This window comes from Astatotilapia calliptera, chromosome 9 (assembly GCF_900246225.1).
Source record: "Astatotilapia calliptera chromosome 9, fAstCal1.2, whole genome shotgun sequence".
In the NCBI taxonomy this organism is placed as follows: domain Eukaryota; kingdom Metazoa; phylum Chordata; class Actinopteri; order Cichliformes; family Cichlidae; genus Astatotilapia; species Astatotilapia calliptera.
In genome coordinates, this window is record NC_039310.1 from 29,029,471 (window position 1) to 29,054,333 (window position 24,863).

General features: G+C 40.1%; 1 protein-coding gene across 1 annotated transcript; it reads left to right on the plus strand.

Moving 5' to 3' along the window:
- Positions 1 to 13,388: 13,388 nt before the first annotated feature.
- Positions 13,389 to 23,082, plus strand: LOC113029484 (zinc finger protein 271-like). Its single transcript, XM_026180372.1, has 3 exons — positions 13,389 to 13,406; positions 18,641 to 19,237; positions 21,393 to 23,082. Exons 1-3 carry the CDS (start codon positions 13,389 to 13,391, stop codon positions 21,966 to 21,968), a joined length of 1,191 nt encoding a protein of 396 aa, XP_026036157.1. The 3' UTR covers positions 21,969 to 23,082.
- The last annotated feature ends 1,781 nt before the right edge of the window (positions 23,083 to 24,863 follow it).

The following is a 24,863-nucleotide window of genomic DNA, read 5'->3' on the forward strand; positions in this document are numbered from 1 at the left end:
TTGAAACCTCTTTAAAATCTTGTATTTTTCCTTAAACTTGCTGTAGGTATTAAAACTTATGATTTTGTGTTTAAGATGTCGAAACAATTAATTTTGGGAATTCATTTTTTTAAAGTTGTGGTTTCATTTGCTCAGAGTTCATCAACGTTTTCCTGATACAAGGTGGGATGGATCCATGCTTTTATGCTGTTTAAGACAAATTCTGAAAGCTGAACGTTGCAGAGATTGAGACCCATTAGACCAGGCAGCATTTTTCAATCTTCTATTGTCCTGAGCTGTGGCCTCAGTTTCACTGGAAGTTGAACCCAAGTACGGTGTTCAGCTGTGGACTGGTCCATGGACCCGCCTGTCCTCCAGGAACACAGGTACACATCCTGGACAGGGAGGAACGCCGGTTTGAGACCAGAGTCAAGGAGACCATTTACATGACAAGGGAAAGACTGAATCAAGGAAGGGTCCTAAGGGGACTTTTATTTCCTTTGCAACATCCATTTGAATTTCCATTTAAACACAGACAACAAGTAACTAGACTAAGCACAGTAGGAAATGGTTTGCCCCTTCTCATCAGCAACACCTGGACAGAATTACCCTTGACCTTAAATAACCCCGTACCTACCTCTGCCATAACCAGTACATAAAATGAAATACAACCCTCTAGTGGTGATAAGGACAGGGAAACAAGAAAAATGGCTCCTACACACCAGCTCCTAATTACATGAGGCAGAGGACATAGGCTGTGTCCCAATTAAGAGACTGTACGCTTGAAGTACGCATTTTAAGTGCAGTTACGTCACCGCCACGCGACGACGGCTGTCCCAATTCAAAGTGTACTTCAAATGCATACTCCAAATGCGCCGTCGATTTCCCCAAATATCAAGCGTGGTCCGGTGCACGCTTCGTGGTCCCATATATCCCACAATTCATAGCGCGGCGGTGGGTGTGGAGAAGTGTGCCGCAAAATACGGGAGAAGGGAGCGGCCGAAGAGGTTGTTTTTTTTTTTCCAAACTTCATTGAAATCATAAAGCGAACAGTCAGTCATTCCAGTTCAGTTTGTACAGTAGACATGCAAGGCAAATAAGAGTAACAATATACAGTACAATGAAATAAGAAGGATAAATAAATAAAGGATAGAAAAGAAACAAAGGGGGGGAATGTGACAGACTTCATAACAACTTTGTACTTGAAAGTTGTGACAGCTCATTCGTTAAACATTTCTGAATGAATTTCAATCAATGATAAACCTTTTTTATTGGAAGTTAATTTAAGAGAGTTTAAGTAATATTCAATTTCAATCAAAAACAAATTAAATGATGGGGTTGAGTTTTGAAATTTACATTTATGTATGTGGAATTTCCCTAATAAGATGGAGCGGCCGAAGAGTGAACTGTCAAAAGTACTGAATATGACGTCACTTATTTATGTGCGAATGTTTAATAAGTAAAGTCAGTCATATATCCACAAACACAACAACCTGAAAGTCAGTGATATATGTATATGTGTGTGTGTGTGTGTGTGTGTGTGTATATATATATATATATATATATATATATATATATATATATATATATATAATAATCTGACAATACTATAATATTGGCCATATTATATTTACATTACCGCAGTGAGATGGCTTTAGTCTCATGAACAACATTAACTAATTGTTATTTACTAACTAATCTTAAATGACTATTCAGCACAGAAATGAAGCCCAACTATCATGTTTTACAGTCCCGTGGTCTCAGCCTCAGATACTCAACTAATCAAAGTGATGTCATGACAAAAATGAATGACCAACAAAACATTTTTCTCCTTCATTTCTGTCAAACAAAGCTGTATGTAACGTGTCTCGCGGTTAGTATTATGGTTGCTAGGCAACCTGAACAGCGCGACGAAGCGTATACCGTCCCATTTCACAAGCCTCTCACTTCCGCACTTCTCGTACTTATAGTACGCACCGTACGTAGTACGCGTAGTGCGCGTACTTCAAACGTGCAGTCTCTTAATTGGGACACAGCCATAGTAATTATTGAACTTAAAGGAGGCATAATAAATCATTATTAGTGATGCGTGGATCGATACTGAAATATTGATTCCTCAAATACCAGTAACTTATGTTCTAGAATCGATTCTCATATTAAAATATCGATATTTTAGTAATTTAGGGTAAATTTGTAGTTCATCATTAAGAGGAACACAGTGGAAAGAAAATAAAGAAATACCATTTGGATCGTCTACACTGGAAGGAACTACTTCCTCTTCCGCCTTTCATAGTCATGTTTGAAATACGGCTGTATAAATGTGTCGCAGAGCCTGGCGTGCGCACTCACAACAATGGCTGAGCATAACTGGGGTCATCTGCGGACGTATTTTATCTCCACAAACAGCCGAGACATGGTTTGCGATTCATGTGGTAAGAAAGTGAGGTGTCATGGCAGCTCCACTAACCTCGTCAAACACCTGAGAGTAAATCATATCGCAGGATATGATGAGTGTATGTTGAGGCGAACTGAAGTGGAGAGGACAGGTGCTGCTAGGGCGAGACAGACGTCTCTCGCGGAGTCCTTTAATGCTGCAGGCAGGCAAAGTGTTCAAATAGCGCACCACTTAAGTTTTTTTATTATATGATGACTTCTGCATTATTAAGTGATAAGAACAAGTAGTCTGATGTCCTGTAATCATGATGACGCTAAAATTGGAGATACAATAGAAGATACAATAAATAAAATAATTTTTTGTACAAAGTATCAGTATCGGTTCAGTATCATCGATACCAGCCTGAATTTTACTTGGTATCGAATCAGAAATGAAATCAGTGGTATCCCACATTACTAGTCATGATACATCTTTACAATATGCATAAGAGGGCAAACCATGTTTCATTTATAGGCAAGGCAAGTTTATTTATATAGCACAATTCCACAACAAGGTGATTCAAAGTGCTTTACAGAGACATTCAAAAACAAAACAAATAAAAAGAATGATTTAAAATTGATTAAAAAACAGTCGATAAAATCAGAACAGTAGATAAAATCAGTAGTTAAAATGTAAGTTTTGAAATTTAAGCTTAAAGGTGTGGATTTGGTGCTTTATTCAAATGCAGCTGAGAACAGGTGAGTCTTCAACCTGGATTTAAATAAACTGAGTGTTTCAGCTGATCTGAGGCTTTCTGGGAGTTTGTTCCAGATATAAGGAGCATAAAAGCTGAATGCAGCTTCTCCGTGTCTGGTTCTGACTCTGGGAACTGATAAAAAGCCGGATCCAGATGACCTGAGGGATCTGGAAGGTTCATACTGGGTCAGGAGGTCACTGATGTATTTTGGTCCTAAACCATTCAGAGCTTTATAGACCAGCATCAGGACTTTAAAGTCTATCCTCTGACGGACAGGCAGCCAGTGTAAAGACCTCAGAGCTGGACTGATGTGGTCCACTTTTTTGGTCTTAGTGAGGACTCGAGCAGCAGAGTTCTGAATGAGCTGTAGATGTCTGACTGAATTTTTTAGGTAGACCTGTAAAGATGCTGTTACAGTAATCAAGCCTACTAAAGATGAATGCATGGACTAGTTTTTCCATGCACTGTTGGGACATTAGATCTTTTATCCTTGAAATATTCTTGAGGTGATAGTAAGCTGATTTTGTTATTGTCTTAATGTGTTTTTCTAAGTTTAGGTCTGCATCCATCACTACAACCAAATTTCTCGCCTGGTTTGTGGTTTTTAGGTGTATAGATTGAAGTTCTCTGGTGACCTGTAATCGTTTTTCTTTGGCACCAAAGACTATTACCTCAGTTTTGTTTTTGTTTAGCTGGAGAAAATTGTGGCACAACCAGTCATTAATTTCCTCAATGCATTTACCAAGAGCCTGTACAGGGCCTCAGTCTCCTGGTGACATTGTGATATATATTTGTGTGTCATCTGCATAGCTATGACAGTTTATTTTGTTGTGCTTTATAATCTGTGCCAGTGGGAGCATGTAAATGTTAAACAGAAGGGGTCCCAAGAGGGAACCTTGGGGAACTCCACATGTGATACTTGTCTGCTCAGATGTGAAGTTACCTATTGATACAAAGTATTTCCTGTTTTCTAAGTATGTTTTGAACCAGTTTAGTACAGTCCTGAAAGACCTGCCCAGTTCTCCAGTTGTTTGAGTAATATGTTGTGGTCAACTATATCAAATGCTGCACTGAGATCCAGTAAAACTAAGACTGACATTTTTCCACTGTCTGTATTCAGACATATGTCATTGAACACTTTGGTCAGAGCGGTTTCAGTGCTGTGGTTCTGTCTAAAACCTGACTGGAAGGCATCATAGCAGTTATTCTGTTTTAAGAAGTAATTGAGCTGTTGAGAAACTGCTTTTCAATGATTTTACTTAAAAATGGGAGATTTGAGATCGGCCTGTAGTTGTTCATTTGTGTCTTGTCAAGATTGTCCTTTTTTAGTATAGGTTTAATTACAGCAGTTTTTAGTGGTTCTGGAAACACACCTGACATTAAAGAAAAGTTGACGATCTGTAACACATCTGACTCTTTGAGACCTTTTTGAAAAAACCTGTTGGCAGGACATCTAAACAGCAGGAGGAGGAGTTCAGTTGACCTAAGATGTCCTCCAGGTCTTTGCTGTTAATAGGGTGAAACTGTTTGATGGTATTTAATAGGGGTGGGGGGAAAAATCGATACTGTGTAGCATCGTGATATTTTGTTTGCTAATAATGTATCGATACAGGGACAGCAGAAATCGATATTTTGTTACAAAAAAAGTTTTTGTGGACTGGAACATGCTCTTACTTCAGAGCATGTTGATCAGCTCCTTTTTCTGAGCAAGAATCCTGACATTCCTTCACTGTCCAAATGTGTTTAACTTTTTTTTTTGGCAGCAATAAACATGACAGTTTACTTATTTTAATTTAAGACATGTTTTATTTTAATTAAGTTTAAAACTTTTTTACTTAATGTAAAATTATATTTTGTTTTAATTTACTTTCAAATTCTTCAGTTGCTGAATGGGCTGCATAGTTTTCATAAATTGCATAGTTCAGAATAGCTATAATTGTACCAGATGGTTGCATTCAGTTAAGTTGGACTAGACTGTAATACAAACCGTTCAGTTTGTCAACAATAAAACTGACTGAAATGAGAGAAAGACTGAGTGTGAGACTTTGATATTAGATAAAATGAATATTGATAAAGTTTACCTTTATGTACAGAATCTGAATATCGCAAAATATTTTAAAAAATTGCAATAATATCGTATCGTGCGTTAAGTATTGTGATAATATCGTATCGCGGGATGTATGGTGATTCCCACCTCTAGTGTTTAAACAGTTTTTCGGTGGACACAGTACATATCCTGAATCTGCTGTTGATGTACCAATTGCTTGTCTAATCTTTTGGATTTTTTCTGTGAAGAATTTGGCAAAGTCATTGCAGGTCATGGTCGAATGAAGTTCAGCTGCCACTGACACAGGAGGGTTTGTTAGCCTGTCAACTGTAGAAAAAACATCATTTTAAATCATTCTATACATCATTCTACCAGTAATCTAGTTCATCAGTTTGTAGCTTCACAAAACAAAACGAAAATGAATTTTTGCCACAGGTTTTTCAATCAATTTTGTTAATTTTGTTTCCAGATAAGAGAGGCCAGACCTTTCTTATCCTCTATGTTTAATCTGGACCTTGGGACAGCTAAGAGCATCTGATCCACAGACTTCAGTGATCTTACAGGAGCGAACCAATTTAAAAGATCAGATAGGTATGAGGGTGCTAACCCATGCAACGCCTTAAAAACACATAATAAAATCTTAAAATGAATTCAAAACCTAACTGGCAGCCAGTGTAAGGTTGCCAGTATGGGAGATATGTAGTCTTGGTTGCATAAAATAAGATAACCTTTATTAATCCTACGTGTGGGAAATTTGTTTTGTTACAGCAGTGGACAGTGCAAAGTTGCATAGAAAATTTTGAGAAAAAACACTGGAATAATACATCCATGAGATACTGTACACAATAGAATAGAATGAAATAAAATACTACATACAATCGAATCCACATGTGTGGATGTGTGTGCTTGGTCAGTTGAAGTCTTTGTTGTGGAGTCTGACAGCAGTGGGGAGGAAAGACCTGCGAAATCTCTCCGTCCCACATCGTAGGTGCCGCAGCCACTGAAGGAGCTGCTCAGAGCTGTCAGAGTCTCCTGCATGGGGTTGGAGATGTTGTCCAACAGGGATGACAGCTTAGCCACCATTCTCCTGTCACTCACCACCTCTAGGTCCAGAGGGCATCCTAGAACAGAACTGAAAGTAGAGATAGTGTCTGTCTCCCGAATCCAAACTGGAAGCTGGTTCCACAGAAGAGGGGCCTGAAAACTGAAGGCTCTCCCTCCCATTCTACTTTTAAATACTCTAGGAACAACAAGTAAGCCTGCAGTGCGAGAGCAAAGTGCTCTAATAAGGTGATATGGTACTACAAGGTCATTAAGATAAGATGGAGCCTGATTATTTAAGACCTTGTATGTGAGGAGCAGAATTTTGAATTCATGCCAGTATATGACATCCCCTCATCTCATCTATCACTCTCCACTTGGTGTCCATTTGAGAACAAGGCACAACTTGCTATTGCAATTAACTATTATGTAATTATCCACACCTAACAACTCCTGCACTTAATCTATAATAAATTTCTGACAGCAGCAAAACATTCCAATTGTGCTTATTATTATTTTTATACTGGAATACCTCTCCAACAACTGGTCCATGTAGCAGAACGCTCGTAACCAGAGCGTTTTGCCATCAAGGGCAATCATTGGTTAATGGCGATCATGTGACTGATGCAAGTCAGATCCTTTTATTTAGCAAAAACTATGATTGATAGTTAAATATTATTTTTGAGGGGCACAGACAGGACTCCACAAGTACACACACATAAAAAAAAATGCCTCAACAAACGGGCACTTTGGGCTCCCATCAGGAAAGGGACGGGTGCTCAAGCCCCTTGCGCCCCCCCTCTGAACGTGCCTGGTAAAGATCTTACGTTTCCAGTGATTACAGAAGGGGCAGATGGTCTGTAGCGTCTCCTTCTCTGCCGACAGCGCTCCCTCCCAGCACGACACCCACGTTGTGTCCTTCTCAGCTTGCTGGGAATGTCGTGTTTGCCCACCGGCAGCTCTGCTGCGGGACGCAGCGGTAACAGCTGATACCTACACTAAACAAAGGATCCATATCCATGTGCCGGGTTCCCAAACATGGCCAACAAAAGTTGAAAAAAAAAACAGAGAAAGACAACCAAGACTAGCACAAAACGGTAGTCCATGACTGCAGAATCTAACAGCTGAAACTTTAGATACAAAAAAAAAATGGCAAAAGTAAAGAGGAGATAAGAAAGAAGCTGAGAATGAGCGGAGCTGCTGTAACAAGCTGCCACGCACGGGGGCGCCGGTGTTCAAAGTAGTTCCATGTGCCAGTTAGTAACTGTGCTGCAGCGTTTGGACTAGCTGCAGTCGGCTAACTGATGACAGACTAACACCAGAGTAAAGACTATTACATAAGTCGAGGTGAGATGAAATGAAGGCATGAATAGCTATCTCAAAGTCTCTAAAACAGAGAATTGGCTTCACTTTGCAAGTAGCTGAAGATGAAAGAAACTGGTCTTGATGACAGCATTAATATGTTTATCAAATGTTAGATTACTATCAAAGCTCACTCCTAGGTTCCTCCCAAGGGCTCTTTCAAAATAAATTCCTAAGGGCCCAAAGTCGTAGTGGTCACAGGGACCAAACACAATGATCTTTGTTTTCTGTTCGTTTAAACTGAGAACATTTAAAGCCATCCACGCCTTAACATCCTCCAAACAATCCAGCAATCCCTTCAAAGGACTCACAGATTTATGTTTCAGTGGCAGGTAAATCCGTGAGTTGTCTGCATAACAATGGTGTGAGATGCCATGTTTTTTAAAAAATTGAGCGCATAGAGAGGATATAAATTGAAAAGAGAACTGTGCCAAGAATGGACCCCTGGGGAACCCCACAAAAAATTTAGGTTTTTGAGGACAATGTATCCCCTAATCTAGCAGAAGAGCATTCCAATGCTGACAGTTGAAATAGTTTTATTAACTATGGCGAGCCCTCCAGCCTGGCCAGTAGTTCATGGCGACTTCAGATATTCACAGCCTGGAGGGACAACATCCGAAAGCGAGCTTAACTCACCCAAGTTTAGCCAAGTTTCCGTCACCAGAAGAAGATTTAAGCGATGAGTGGTGAAGAAGTCGTTCAAAATAAAGGTTTTATCTTTTTTTAGCACCTCGCATTAACCAGAGTCAATCTAGCTAATACAGGGTTGCTGGCCAATTCCAATAGGTGCACCAATTCCAGGGATCGCCCGTAGATGAACAACTTGATCTCCGGGGCAAATTTGTTCAGAAGAGCGTAAGGATTAGCCATTGGTGAAGCAGCCATGCAATTTTTGAATTTTACCAATACACTGCCCTGTTGCCCTCGCCTTCTTTGACATTTCTTCCTGGTGGGATAGCATTGTGGATCGCACCGGAGGAACAGTGGTACAGTCTCGAACACAGGTGGGATATGAAAATCTTCACGTCCTTGGGCCAGTCGGGATTGCTCTACCTCAGTGGCTCTGATATTTAGTAGCGATTGGAAGTCATAAACCAGAAGTGTACAGACATTTTTGAAGAAAACAGATGTAAACAAAGCTAGTAAAAACAAAGCAGGTAACAGCTGACGGCAAGCAGCACACACAGGTGCCATCAAATATCTATCCCTAAATCCATCTACAATCTGGACACTGTGGAGCAGGGAAATTATTTTACTGCTATTGTTAAATAATCATCATTATTACCATTGCATTAATAATATAATCTGTAGTTTAGGCCAGACGAGGCCATTTGAATTACTAGGTTATTCAAATTGATCATTGCTTTAACAATGTAACAGATAGCTTTAAGATGGCCTTAAGATGTTTATGATAATGTTAACTTTGTATTCCAGGTGCAGTTCTAACTATTTTATACACAATGCATATCTGTGCTTATTTGAGTTGATGTTCAGGTTCATTAATGGTCTAAAGCTTCACCTAGTGAGAGTGTCTAGATGATCCATGCTGAGGGAAAACTAGAACATAGAAGGAATTGCAATACATGCTTACACAACAGTTCATTTTAATATCTTTTATATGTTCATATTCTTGTATTAAGCTTTTAGTAGGGGTTCTTGATTAAAACATTTATTTAGTAGAGGACACATACATAGTTTCAGTTGTTACATATCAGAGCGGCTTCTGTCTCTCTGTCTGGTTAGAGGTCAGGAGTTGGTCGCGAGGTGAAACAGGGTGCAATTGTGGTTAGCACACAGACACACACACACACACACACACACACACACACACACACACACACACACTCAGTTAGAGAATCATTTATAGGTGAAAGTTTAATCATGTTTTGCTTGGGGTTGCAAAAAGAGCAGTTTGTCGCAGAACTGCTGCTGAGGTGTCAGGATGACAGGCGAGCATCCGGCAGTGACAGGAAGCACCTGTTATGAAGATAGAAGACAATTGTTCTTTTAAACGGTGTCAAAAGTCATTGTGGTTTTGATTTGATCTATGTATAAAATGTATCTGTGACGTTGAAGGGGCGTCATTAAATTTAAGCCCTGACGGTATAAATATCTGTTTATGCTTTGATTAAGTTGAAGATCAATTGCTGTTTCTAGTGATCTTCCCACGTGTGAATTAAAAATCATTGTTTGACCAAGAGCTTCTGGACCAAGGGTGGTTTGTACTCTCCTTCCTCAATTTTGAACCTTAACAACACCACAGGTTCTGTACAGCATGAGGGTTAATAAATTGTACCCAAATCAATATGATGTGTAAATTGATTTATTCTTGTACCTCCATGCCACAGTGGCTGGATTCTTCACCCCAGTGAAGAGGTGATTGTTATTGCCTGATTTTAATAAATTGAGCCGTTTGCTCTTTGGTACCAAAGCATATCACAAAAAGGTTAATTCTAAAAATCAAAATCAGCTGTGTGTTAGCGGCAATACATGAAAAATCACAAGACCCACCATACAAGCTAGTTTACGAGCAGTTTTTACAAAGATTATATTAATTTTGTAAAAACCATATGCAAATGCCCAAAGTCTAACAACACAACCGCTACAAAAATGTAACTTTTATACAACCAGATTTTCATATACTTAATTTAATAGTGTATTCCTCTCCAGCATTAGCTCCTACTTCGTTTGGTATTCTTATGAGAAAAATTCTCCTGTATGACTTGCAGTGAATCCTCGGATATGGTGGGCCACAAAGGATACACCAGACCCATCCTTGAAATGTGTGGAAAAGTAGGACACGTTCGTCACCACATTCGGAGGACTCTTCGACTTTGGAAAGCCTTCATCGCATCGCTGTGACATAATTGCCTACAAATACGGCATTTGAAGAATCAATCCCCTGAATTTGGACACAGTCTTCCTCTCCTGGTGCATGCTCACTTTTTTTTGACGTTTTGCAAATAAGGAGGTGGGGCATTGCCACCACTAACTAGTGTGGACCAGAATTCACTCTTACCAAATAATAAAAAATAGATGCTAAAAAAAAAAAACCCAACCAGACAGAAAGATGATAAATTCCCCTGGAGCCAAATATACTGATGCCACAGTAGATTTCACATTACATGAGAAGAAGAACAGGAATAGGGAATTTAATTTAAACTTACATACAGTACAGACTTACATTGATCAGTATTATAATTATGTACAAATATATACAGATGCATCAAAGAATACAGCCAGTCAAACCGGGGTAGCATTTGTGGTCCCTGAAAAGGATCAATGGTGGACCGTCAGTACACACTGGAGAAATGCTTCCAGTACTGTCAGCTGTTCAGTGGGTAGAAGACATGTGACCGTTACAATCAGGCATTTGTTCAGACTGAAGCTCTTCATTGGCCAGTTTACAGTGTAGCCACTCAGAAAGTAGAGCAGATGTACTAACAGAGGTTCAGCAAACATTTAACGAAATACACATGATGGGACTTATAGTTGGCTTTTTATGGATTCCAGCTCACTATGGAGTCAGAGGAAATGAAACGACAGAGTTGTGAAGAAAGCCACAAAACATGGGTTAACTGAACTGGCTATTAACTTCTGTCAGACAGAGATAATGAGTATAATAAGGCAAGAAATAAAGGAAACATGACAAAAACAGTGGGAGGAAGAAAGGAGGGGACGATGGTTGTATAAAAATTTAAGGAGGGTAGGAGAAATGAGAAGCACAGGAAGGAGTAGGAGAGAGGAGGTGGTCATATCTGGAATAAGATTTGGACATACTGGTTTGATCACTACTATTGGTGACTGTCAAACCTTTGAGTCGCCGAGAAGCTGAATAGGGGGATAATGTTGACGCGCCCGCTGTTCAAAACGTAAGTTTAATGCAAAAGGGTTCAAGAAGTGAAAGTTGTCAGGCCTTATTCCAGTTTTTAAAACAGAGTATACATTGAGGTAGGATTCTGGTGTCGACGTTTCACTCCACACCAGATGGTGGCGGAAATGCACCATTTTGGTGTTTAACAACCGCCAATAACCAATACAAAGAAGAAGAAGTCTGTTCCGGGATCACATGCTGGACACAGTTTACGCAGACGGAGTTACCGTTTCATCCTAAGCGAGTAAAATCCTGATTTTGGATGATAAAACAAACTAAACGACCGTTTGGATCGATATCTGCATCGATCTGCCCACCCTTGTCTCCTGGATCGTAGCTGAGATCAGCGTGAACCACGTGGGTCTCTGCTCCCTGATCGGTTTCCTGTGTTTGGAAAGAGTTGCAGCTTCATCGCGGAGTTTCTCTCGGTTTGTGGGCTCATCTAAAGGTAAGCACCGAGCTAACTTTACTGTGAGTTCAGTTCATGTTGAGTTTAGCTCCTGAATGAGGTCTTCTGCTGCTCTCCTCGGTGTCTGTTCACAGTTTATTGTGAACACGTTGAGAGAAGAGCGAGAGAGTGTTTGGAGAAAAACACCAACTAATCATTAGCTCAGCATGCTGGGAGAAGTTGGAGCAGAAAAGTCTTTTCATTGTCCCTGCAGCTGTTTTTCTGCCTGCACCAAACCTCTACAGCCTCGTTTCTATTTGAAGTGATAACAGGAAATGGATGAGAGCGATCTGCTGCAGTATCAGGGTCACAATAAACTTTATTGTCCAGCTGCTGTGGATGAACACATGAGAGGAAGTGAACTCCTACAAAGTCTCATTTTAATGAGTGGCTGCTGTAAAGTGATGCACAGGAAGATGTTAACAAAAACTAATGAAACAGAGATGAAAGTAAACAGTGTTCATATTTGAAAGCACAGAGAATAAAATATATTGTGGTGGTTAATGTGCAGCTCCTGGTGATTTGGGAGAATCATGTTTTTAATCATGTTGTGGATTGAATGTTGGGTTTTATTTCATTTTGTCTACAGAAGTTTTTCCCACCTGTGATCGTCCAGATTGATTTGTTGGATTTACTTGAATCATGTGAAGGTTTAAAGCTGCACTTCCCCCAAAAAGAATAAAGTATAATCATGAAGAATGTAAAAATGTCTTCCTGTGTCAAACACAGCTGCAGTCAAAGCAGGAAGGAAAGCACTGAAACCACTGATCAAAGCTCATTAATCAATGGCCATGATTACCGTTGACAGTGAGTGAGTCGCTGCAATCACAGCATTTGATCAATGAGCTTTAATCATTGGTTGTTGGGGAATGGTGGAGGTGGTGGGACTGGGGGGCTGAAGGAGTTGAAAGTGTGGGGTGGGGGAGTAACAGGTCTGTCCCTGTTTGTGGAAACCACAGGAGGAGCTGTTCAGGCTGTTGCTGGGTGTGAATTGTTGATGGAGTCTTTAAACTTGTAGTTGCTGTTTTCCAGACTGAAGCAGAGTCGTTAGCTGAAAACTGGTTTTAGAGGTTCATTCAGGACACCTTCTCAGGCTCTTACAGCCTTACCTGTATCATAACAAAGTGTATAAACCCCAATCCACCTTTAACATGGTCCTTCTCCCAAACCTTCAAATAGGACTTTCTGGCCCTGTCATAGTAAAGGGCTGCTTAGAATATTAGAGCCAATGTCACAAAGTTCCTCCTGAAGTATAAGTGAGTGAGAGAGTTTCCTCACTTTGCAGCACAACACGTCTCACAAGATTTCTACAAGCAATCAGAGTGAAATTTGTACTTTGTGTTGTCAGATGAACATATGAGACACTTTGACTCTCCAGTGCAGTGTGGAGCCTAACAAAGATCTGTTTTGTGTCCCAGCTGATCAGCAGGAGGAGAAGAGTCTGACGGAGCAGCAGAGGAACATTTTCAGCCATCTGGACTCAGCTGAGTCACTACAGAGGAAACAATGAGCTCAACACAGGAGGTGAGGAAAATATCACAGTTTCACCAAATAATCAGTCACGTCTAAAACTCTCATCCTCCCAACCTGTTATATGACTGTGTTGTATATTATGTTGTTTTTTAGAGACCACAGCACATGTTAAAATAAGGAAGGTTTATTCATCAAAATTATTAATAATCAAATAGACAAAACATTTTTTTCATCATCCCCAAAAATACACGTTCAAAGCACCACAACAGCAGCCCGATATCAGACAGAAGCTGTCAGCTGAGCTCTGTAGAGTGGGCAATTATAATGAAGCTCTATATTATAATTTGTAGATTCAAGCTGCTCTTCATATTTTTGGCCAGCAGATGTCACCAAAGAGGACTGTGTTGAAAAGCTTTGAGTAATGAACCTTTTTCAATACAAGCTTCAGTGTTTCAGAAAGCTTCATTTGGCCATCACTGATATAAATAATATTATAGAAATGATCAGAGGCAAAAGTACATTTACTCTATACTTAACTAGAAGTACAGATATTAGTGTTAAAAATACTTCAGTAAAAGTATTCATTCACCTTCTTTACTTAAGTAACAGTGAAAAAGTACAGGCTCTGAAATGTAATCAGAGTAAAAAACTAAAAGTAGCTCCTTGAAGAACTTTTTAACCACATGTTTTTTATCCAAAGTTAACTGAACCTTGTGCTTTATTAATGTAATAATAAAATAAGATTAGTAAATGAAGTACAAACTATTTCTTTCTAATAAAGGTTCTCTGTTTGAATCAGTTAAGTAGAAAATGAAGGAAAATAAAACATATGTGTATTTTCTGTTGCCTACACTGTAGAGGGTGACTTTGCCTCTAAACAGGAACATGTGTGTGAATGGGTGAATGACTGAATGTAGTGTGAAGCGCTTTGGGGTCCTTAGGGACTAGAAAAGCGCTATACAAATGCAGGCCATTTACCATTTATTTAACATGAGCAGGGAAGAGGTTAAAGTGGGATTGAGCAGGTGGGAACCCTAAAATCAGCTGTAGTGGCTCAGCGTGGGGAAAAGAATCACAGCTCACAATAATTTCTGTTGAGAGCTCCAGTAGATTTTCTTAAAGTACAGGCTCTAGACTAACTTTTTGCCATGGGCGTACCGGTACGCCTAACTTTAAAAAGTTAGGCATACCGGCACAAAAGTTAGGCGCACACAAATTATATAATAATTGATATAATATAATGTGTTTTTCTGGATACACTGTGCTTTTTCAGCTTTCAAAGATTGATGACACCATGTCAGAGCACTGGCTATGAATTTCAGAAGGATCAGGCCTTAACTTAACAGAAAAGTTATCAATAGTTCTTTTCCTATTACAGCTACATCCACTTCTGTCGTGCCTAGGCTGCTCACTAGGGCTGGGTATCATCACTGATTTCTATAATCCGTTCGATTCCGGTTTTCAAAGTCCCGATTCGATTCAACTTAGCCTCAGACAGTCAGAAATATTATAATTCTGATCATTTATCAGTACTGATACATGTGAGACTTCATCAGAATTGGGAACATCACAGCAGATGCCTTTGTGTCAAAGCAACTGAGAATAAAACACAGAAAAACATGAAAGAGATTTTCCTGGTCTGGCTTTTTATAGCAGATAACCTTAAAAATATTCTGCAATATTCTGCATATAAAGTTTAAATTACTTCAGTATTGAACAACAGAAAAATTAGGCTTTCTTGTCCGAGGTCATTTAAGTGAAAAAAAAGAAAAAGACAGCGCTGTAAACAACGGGAGACTGATGGGTAATAAACGAATGAATAATACAGAAAACAGAGATTGGAGACGGGAAACTGTTCTTGAAGTACAGAGAGAGAGAGAGAGCTGTGCATGAAGTGTGATTTTAATAGTCGTGGAAGCAAAACAGCAAAATTCATGACGACATTGATCAAATGTGAAGCGCAGTTTGCTGCTTCTTTTGCTGCTGGCTCGGTGAATTTTGGTTGGAGAGACAAAACCTGCAGCTCAGAATCAGCGCAAAAAGACGTAAACACAGAGCTCCGACAGCGTGTCCGTCTACGGGTCGTCGGGTGAGAAAGCCGAGAAAGACAAAGTTGATTCTGATGCGTCGGGTCTGTGTTTACGTCTTTGTGTGGAATCCGTGTACCTGCTCTCATTTGCTGTTTGGTTGTTGTTGAAATTGTTTTGTGAGCTTTAATCTGAGAATCTGGTGTTTCTGGCAAAACACAGTTATATTTAAAAGTCGATTCAGGATTTAATGAATCGATATCGCTTTATTCAAGCTACTCACCTCCCACTTCCACCTGCACTTTCAACTGGACCACGGCCAATCAGAGAGGTCCCGCCCCTTACTATCTCTGATTGGTTTAGTCTAGAGATGGCACGATACCACTTTTTTATGTCCAATACCGATACCGATATCATAAATTTGGATATCTGCCGATACCGATATGAATCCGATATAGTGTTTTTTAATCAACAAAACTGTTTTTTAAATATCTTGCTGCATTTTGTATAAGTTCATACTCAAGTTTAAAACAACAACTACACTAAAGCTATTCTGTTATACCTGTATGCAAAAAAAAATATTTCATAGTTCAGCAATACTGATCAATCTAATAAACTTAAACCTACACCATCCTCCCTATTCTGGTATTTTAAAGAGTACTTAGCGTAAATATTAAGCAACCTAACTAATAGGGTTCCAACTCCCAGCAACAACAAAAATAAAAAATAGGGAACCACCTCTCACGCTCCACCTCATGATGCTTAATCGACGTAATCAGAATCATCAGAATCAGAATCAGAATACTTTATTGATCCCTGGGGGAAATTATTTTTTGTTACATTGCTCCATTTTAAACCAACATTAAGACAAGACAGACAATACGCTAACTAAGAATAGTACAATATATACATATATATACATACATACATACATAAGTCACTTATAAATAAATAGTTGGAAAAGAAACATGTGTAGCTGTAGCAGCAAACAGTGTGTTAAGTGGATGCGTTGTACAGGGAGATGGCCACAGGCAGGAATGATTTCCTGTGTCGTTCAGTGGTGCTTTTCGGTAATCTCAGTCTCTCACTGAACGAGCTCCTGTGACTGACCAACATGTCATGGAGTGGGTGGGAGGTGTTATCCAACATTGTCTTTATCTTGGACAGCATCCGCCTCTCCGACACCACCTTGAGGGAGTCCAGCTCCATCCCCACAACATTGCTGGCCTTACGGATCAGTTTATTAAGTCTGTTGGCATCTGCGACCCTCAGCCTGCTCCCCCAGCATGCAACAGCATAGAGGATCGCACTGGCCACCACAGACTCATAGAAATCAACCTTAATTTGATGCAGTGTGGAAAAAAAATGCACAGAAATCAATAATTTTTCAAGAAATATTAAATAGATTCAACATCTTTCTTCAACAAAATTGCAGACTGCACAGATGGTACCTTCCCACATTTCACTGTGTGTTATACTTGTATAACTATGCATGTGACAAATAAAGAACCTTGAACCTTGAACCCAAAGGAAAAAGTACTATAGCTTACTAGGGTATATATATTAGACTTAATAGTTACTATATACAGTAATTGACTTCTATTCATTTTACATCAAATTAAAACTTTGGGTGTCAGATAATTATTTATTAAAAGCTAGACATTTTAATGAGAATAAGAAAGAAAAGTATGTCTTTGTGCCCCCTTTTCCCTGTTAATGCCCTATCGGCCCCCCTGGCTAAACTTTGCTAGATCCGCCCCTGCACAGTTACCAGCCGTCAGCTACGTAGAAAAAGATCCTGGTGTAGAAAGTAATATTAAATAAATTCTAACAAAAGCTTATCAAGCTTAAACGTGCTGCTGTTGTTCAGCCGCTGGTTTCCTCTTTCTGGTGCAAAGTGGGCCAAAAACAAACAAGAGAGACGGACTCGCGACAGAAAAGCCGATCAGCTGATCATTAAGCAGTTTCATGATTGAAGTAGCAGCAAGAAGAGGCAGTCGCTTGTTAAGCTTAACGCAGGAATGCTTTACAAACATTCAGAGATGGACTTACACACTTGCTTTACTTCTCTCGGGATAACTTTGTCGGAGATGAAATGCCGGGTTCGTAGCTAAGCTCCAAATGCTATCCAGACCACCGACAGGTCCCGCATGCCACAGCCGCTCTATCACGTGATGCCTACTGCTCCGACGTGCTAACGTTCTGAGGTGAGTTACGGCGTGTTGCAAGTTTTGTGAGGTGCTTTCGTGATATTTAATGGATCGGATTACATTTTTTATTTTTCTCCGATATCCGATCCAGTAATTTAGGTCAGTATTGGACCGATACCGATACGTAATATCGGATCGGTCCATCTCTAGTTTAGTCCACGATAGGGGCATAATGTGTGTCTGTTGTTGACCACACAGAGAGTTGCAGAGATTTTTATTTTATTTTTGTTACCCGAACAGTTGGTCGCACAGGTGCAACCAAATATTTTTTTTAGTCGCACCACTGAAAAATTTGGTCGCATTTGCGACCAGATTGGTCGCACTCTAGAGCCCTGTTAAAGTACAGGCTGTGATCAGCTGACCTGCTGCTCTCTGTGGATGTACACAACTGAATTCAACCAGATGTCAGCAGATGTTTCATGAGCTGTCCTGGCTGATTTCCATCCTCTACACTGACAGTACACTGTCTTTATATTAGACACTATACTGTTGGTATGAAGGTGGAACTCAGTGAATGAATGTCAGCATCATGATCTTCAGTTTAAATGAATCTCTGCTACACTTGATGTAATCTAACTGTGACATGAGCACCACAGTCACTGTGCACCAGTCACACTGTTCTTTACTTTAAATCCATCACAGTTCAGCAAACGAACCTGTTTATCCTGCACTAACCTGCAGAGGATCTTCATGCAGTCTTTAAATAACACAGTTAGTGATGAAATAACTCTCCTCAAATTCCTCCAACCAAAAGTAAAAAGACTGTTTTGAAAATACAATGAGTAGAAAGTCCTTTTTTTTAATGTGGGGAGTAAAAGTAAGGAAAAAATTATTTTACTGTTTGAACAGTCATGAATTATTTTTAACACCAGGTTGGATGTAATTTGTTTCTACTACCAGCAGGTGGGGATAAGAGACCTTTAAGGTGTTTGGTGCCACACTCCACCTTCAGGTTTAAAACTAGTGTTAATGGAGGGAGTTTGAAGGTTGAGTTTGTTCCACGACTGCATTTCACTCACTGCCTCTGTTTGTATCTCTGTCACTGCAGGACCAACATGGAGCCAGAAGTCAGCGCTCTCAGGAGGCCGACAAACCTCACAGAAGAAAGGGAGAGAAAACATACACCTGTGACGAGTGTGGAATGGGTTTTATTTCCAAGTGTCACCTGAAACGTCATCAGGTCATCCACACTGGAGAGAGACCATTCAGCTGTGACTTGTGTGGAAAGTCTTTTTCCTGGAAGGGTTCCCTAAAAGCACACCAACTCATCCACAGTGGAGTTAAAGCGTACAGCTGTGATCAGTGTGGGAGAGCTTTTACTCAAAGTGGCCACTTACAGAGGCATCTAGTTACCCACTCTGGAATTAAGGCATACAGCTGTGACATCTGTGGGAAAACTTTCAGCCGGATTGAGAGCAGAAATACACACCTACGCATTCACACCAGACATCTTGTGTACTGCTGTGATCAGTGTGGCAAACAGTTTACAACAGACTCAAGCTTGCAACAACACATGTTTACCCACACTGAGGAGAAACCTTATAAATGTGACCTGTGTGAGAAGACTTTTAAATCTCCACATTACCTGAGACTACACCAACAGATCCACACCAGAAAGAGACTCTCCAAGCGCAGTTACTGTGAGGTATGTATTTATATTTTTATCTTGTCATTTTAGCCTGACTGTTTGGAACAACTCTGCTCATTAAACTGTGTTAGCATGTTAGCAATTCTACTGCCTGGAAAAGGCTGCATCTGAGGCGGCACAGTTAATCTGCCTCAGATTGTTTTGCAGCATGTTTCATAATCTGAAAAAAAAAAACCATAATGTAACATGTACAGACCCAATATCTGATTTCAACACATGAGGACTTACATGTAAGCTTTAATCTCCAGTTGATCAAATCCCACTGAGCAGTCCTTCCCTTTAAATCTAACCTCTCTTCTTCCTCTCCTGTCCTGTGTGTCTTATCTTTCTCCATCTCTGAGTGAAGTTAGCTCTCTTTCTTTTCTCTCCCTGTGATGTACAGCAGCTGGACCTTTAGCCAGCAACACACTGTGAGACAAACTGCACACAAACAGTTTGTGTGTTTGCTGATGTTTGTTGATAGAAACGCTGCATTTGAAATTACCTGTTTGTTCAGGTGCTGTGCAAAAAAGAAAGAAGAACAACGTCTCACTTTAACTCCTGACTATGACTCACAGTTTTGCCTCTTTCATCTCTTTTTATGTTTCAAACCCTGGTGATTAGTACACGATCAGGATTGTCTTTCATGTGTTACTTTTCAGGCTCAAATCAGTTTGATGCCCTTAGTGATGAAATAACTCCCCTCAAATTCCTCAAACCAAAAGTAAAAAGTCTGTTTTGAAAATGTAATGAGTAGAAAGTCTTTTTTTCTGTGGGGAGTAAAAGTAAGGAAAAAAAGGAAAAATATTTTAGAGTGTTTGAACAGTCATGAATTATTTTTAACACCAGGTTGGATGTAATGTGTTAGAACTACCAGCAGGTGGGGATAAGAGACCTTTAAGGTGTTTTGTGCCACACTCCACCTTCAGGTTTAAAACTAGTGTTAATGGAGGGAGTTTGAAGGTTGAGTTTGTTCCACGACTGCATTTCACTCACTGCCTCTGTTTGTATCTCTGTCACTGCAGGACCAACATGGAGCGAGAAGTCAGCACTCTCAGGAGGCCGACAAACCTCACAGAAGAAAGAGAGAGAAAAAACACACCTGTGATGAGTGTGGGATGGGTTTTATTGGGAAGGATTCACTAAAACAGCATCAGGTCATCCACACTGGAGAGAGACCGTTCAGCTGTGACTTGTGTGGAAAGTCTTTTTCCTGGAAGCTTTCCCTAAAAGCACACCAACTCATCCACAGTGGAGTTAAAGTGTACAACTGTGATCAGTGTGGGAGAGCTTTTACTCACAGTAGCAACTTACAGAGGCATCTAGTTACCCACTCTGGAATTAAGGCATACAGCTGTGACATCTGTGGGAAAACTTTCAGCCGGATTGAGAGCAGAAATACACACCTACGCATTCACACCAGACATGATGTGTACTGCTGTGAACAGTGTGGCAAACAGTTTATAACCAACACGCAGTTACAACAACACATGTTTGCCCACACTGAGGAGAGACCTTATAAATGTAACCTGTGTGAGAAGACTTTTAAATCTTCACATGACCTGAGAAAACACCAACAGATCCACACCAGAAAGAGACTCTCCAAGTGCAGTTACTGTGAGGTATGTTTTTATATTATATTTTTATCTTGTCATTTTAGCCTGACTGTTTGGAACAACTCTGCTCATTAAACTGTCTCAGCTAGGGGTGGGTTTTGATAATCGATTTACCAATTAAAATCGAGTCTGGCTTGGATAACGTGACATCAATTCATTAAAATCCTGAATCGAGTTTTTTAATATAATTTTATTTTTCCCAAAACGCTCGAATCTCAGGTGAAACCTCACAAAATTTTGACAACCACAAAACAGCTCAAACAGTAAACTAGAGGAGGTACACGGATTCTGCACAAAGCGCAGACCTGCCGATTAGAATCAGTGAGTTGTCGCCTTTCTCACCCGACAGCACAGACACAGTCGGGGCTGAAAGTTTGCAGCTCACTGATTCTGATGTTTTGGCAATTCTACTGCATGAAAAAGCAGCTCTGAGTGATTATTCAGATTTTCATTTCAGTTATGATTTTGTTTGTTTTTTATTTGCTCTTTATTTCAGGCGATGTTCAGGATAAAAATGTTGAAGGACTGACTTACACCGTCTTTGTGTCTTTGTTTAGAAGCAGAGCGACACAGATGGATCCAGTTCTCAACCCTGTCATCACCGTGGTGGTGGGAAAGACTTTGTTTGTGACCTTTGTGGAAAAGCTTTCAGTCGAAAAGACAGTCTAAAAGTACATCAGCGTAAACACACTGGAGAAGAACTGAAATACTGCAAAGAATGTGGGAGAAGCTTCAGCACATTAAGTGGATTAAAACAACATGAACTGATTCACAGTGGGGTTAAAAAGCACGTCTGTGATCAGTGTGGGTCATCTTTCATTACTGCAACCAACCTTAAAAGACACAAACGAGGCCACACAGGAGAGAAACCATACAAGTGCAGACACTGTGACAAAAGCTTTGCACATTCAGCTAATCGTAACCTTCATGAACATACACACAAGGAAGAAAACTACAGCTGTGACCAGTGTGACAAGAGCTTCAAGAATCTCAGTTCATACTCCAAACACAAACGATCCCACGTTACTAATAAACTCTTTCACTGTTACCAATGTGCCAAAACATTCACCTCATTGTCTGCTCTGTGCAAACATCAGCGTGATCACTCAGGGCTGAAATCACTCCCATCATAGTAAGATGCATGTCAGTGTCATCAGCTGTTTTATATTTGAGAAAAAAGGTTGAAAGATCTTTAAAAAAATTTTATTTTTCCTTAAACTTGCTGTAGGTATTAAAACTTATGATTTTGTGTTTAAGATGTCGAAACAATTAATTTTGGGAATTCATTTTTTAAAGTTGTGGTTTCATTTGCTCAGAGTTCATCAATGTTTTCCTGATGGAAGGTGGGATGGATCCATGCTTTTATGCTGTTTAAGACAAATTCTGAAAGCTGAACGTTGCAGAGATTGAGACCCATTAGACCAGGCAGCATTTTTCAATCTTCTATTGTCCTAAGCTGTGGCCTCAGTTTCACTGGAAGTTTAACCCAAGTACGGTGTTCAGCTGTGGACTGGTCCATGGACCCGCCTGTCCTCCAGGAACACAGGTACACATCCTGGACAGCGAGGAACGCCGGTTTGAGACCAGAGTCAAGGAGACCATTTACGTCAAAAGGGAAAGACTCTGAATCAAGGAGGGGACCTAAGGGGACTTTTATTTCCTTTGCAACGTCCATTTAAACACAGACAACAACTAGACTAAGCACAGTAGGAAATGGTTTGCCCCTTCTCATCAGCAACACCTGGACAGAATTACCCTTGACCTTAAATAACCCTGTACCTACCTCTGCCATAACCAGTACATAAAATGAAATACAACCTTCTAGTAGTGTTAAAGACAGGGAAATAAGAAAAATGGCTCCTACACACCAACTCCTAATTACATGAGGCAGAGGACATAGTAATTACTGAACTTAAAGGAGCCATGATGAATTCAGCTTTATTATGTGATAAGAACAAGTAGTCTGATGTCCTGTAATCATGATGACGCTAAAATTTGAGATACAATAAAAAAAATATACGTTTTTCTACTAGGTATTGGTTCAGTATCGTCGATACCACCCTGAATTTTACTTGGTATTGGATCAGAAAGGAAATCAGTGGTATTGCACATCACTGGTCATGATACATCAATACAATATGCATAAGACGGCAAATCATGTTTAATTTATACATCATTCTACCAGTAATCTAGTTCATCAGTTTGTAGCTTCACAAAACAAAATAAAAAGGAATTTTTGCAACAGGTTTTTCAATCAATTTTGTTAATTTTGTTTCCAGATAAGAGAGGCCAGACCTTTCTTATCCTCTGTGTTTAATCTGGACCTTGGGACAGCTAAGAGCATCTGATCCACAGACTTCAGTGATCTTACAGGAGTGAACAAATTTAAAAGATCAGAAAGGTTTGAGGGTCCTAACCTATGCAACGCCTTAAAAACACATAATAAAATCTTAAAATGAATTCAAAACCTAACTCGCAGCCAGTGTAAGGATGCCAGTACGGGAGATATGTAGTCTTGGTTGCATAAAATAAGATAACCTTTATTAGTCCCACGCGTAGGAAATTTGTTTTGTTACAGCAGTAGACAGTGCAAAGTTGCATAGAAAATTTTAAGAAAAAACACTGGAATAATATATCCATGAGATACTGTACACAATAGAATAGAATGAAATAATACATGCAATTGAATAAAATAGAATACAAATACTATTTACAATTGAGTATAATACAACGATGCCAGAAAGAGTATTGCACATGTGTGGATGTGTGTGCTTAGTCAGTTGAAGTCTTTGTTGTGGAGTCTGACAGCAGTGGGGAGGAAAGACCTGCGAAATCTCTCCGTCCCACATCGTAGGTGCCGCAGCCACTGAAGGAGCTCCTCAGTGCCGTCAGAGTCTCCTGCATTGGGTGGGAGATGTTGTCCAACAGGGATGACAGCTTAGCCACCATTCTCCTGTCACTCACCACCTCCACTGGGTCCAGAGGGCATCCTAGAACAGAGCTGGCCCTTCTGATCAACCTGTTCAGTCTCTTCCTGTCCCCAGCAGAGATGCTGCCGCCCGAGCAGACCACACCGTAAAAGATGGCTGAGGCGACCACAGAGTCATAGAAGGTCTTCAGGAGTGGGCCCTTCACTCCAAAAGACCTGAGTCTCTGCAGCAGGTACAGCCTGCTCTGCCCTTTCCTGTAGAGGGCGTCTGAGTTATGAGTCCAGTCCAGTTTATTGTTCAGATGAACACCAAGGTACCTGTAGATGTCCAGTCTCAATGTCCATACCTTGGACCTCAGTGGTTGCAGTGGGGGATGTTAGTGCCTGCGGAAGTCTACCAGCAGCTCTTTGGTTTTACTAGTGTTGATCTGGAGGTAGTTCTGCTGGCACCAGTCCACAAAGCCTTGAGTCACTCCTCTTTTATAATAATAATAATAATACATTTCATTTATAGGCGCCTTTCAGACCATCAAGATCAACTTACAGTAACATGTAAACAATACCATAAAAAACATAAGAAAAATGTATATATAGCAAACATGGCAGATAAAATTTAGACATAAACAGTCATAAAAGTATAAAAGCAAATATAAGAACTGAGCAGATCAGGTGTATGCAATTCTAAATAGATGAGTTTTGAGTAGTGATTAGGGCCCCAGAGAGCAGCCAGTTGGCTTTTCTACCTTTAAAACCCTCCTACCAGCCAAATGGCTTTTAGCTAGGCTTTAGCTTCAGCCAAGTGGAAGCTAGGCTAGTCATTCATATGTAAATTAGGTTGTTACCTGGGAATTCTGGAGGGAGGGGAGTGGGGGTGTGTGAATGAGGGGGTGGGGGAGCTGCTAAAAGCTGTGAACTTCCTTTTGTGTTCACTTTGATGCATTCTCAATCATCCAGGGAAATAAATCTCCAAAAGTCACCAACTTGGAGTGTTTCAGTTTGCCATCTTAGGGAGAAATCAACACACATGGGTGTATTTCCTTTGTTGCTGCGATTTATTGATAAAAACAGTACCAAAAACCAACCATTTGTACACATATTT

Coding starts and splice junctions, on each gene's coding strand:
- LOC113029484 (XM_026180372.1), top strand. Junction 19,238..21,392: donor CCAAGCGCAGTTACTGTGAG/GTATGTATTTAT, acceptor GTCTTTGTTTAG/AAGCAGAGCGACACAGATGG.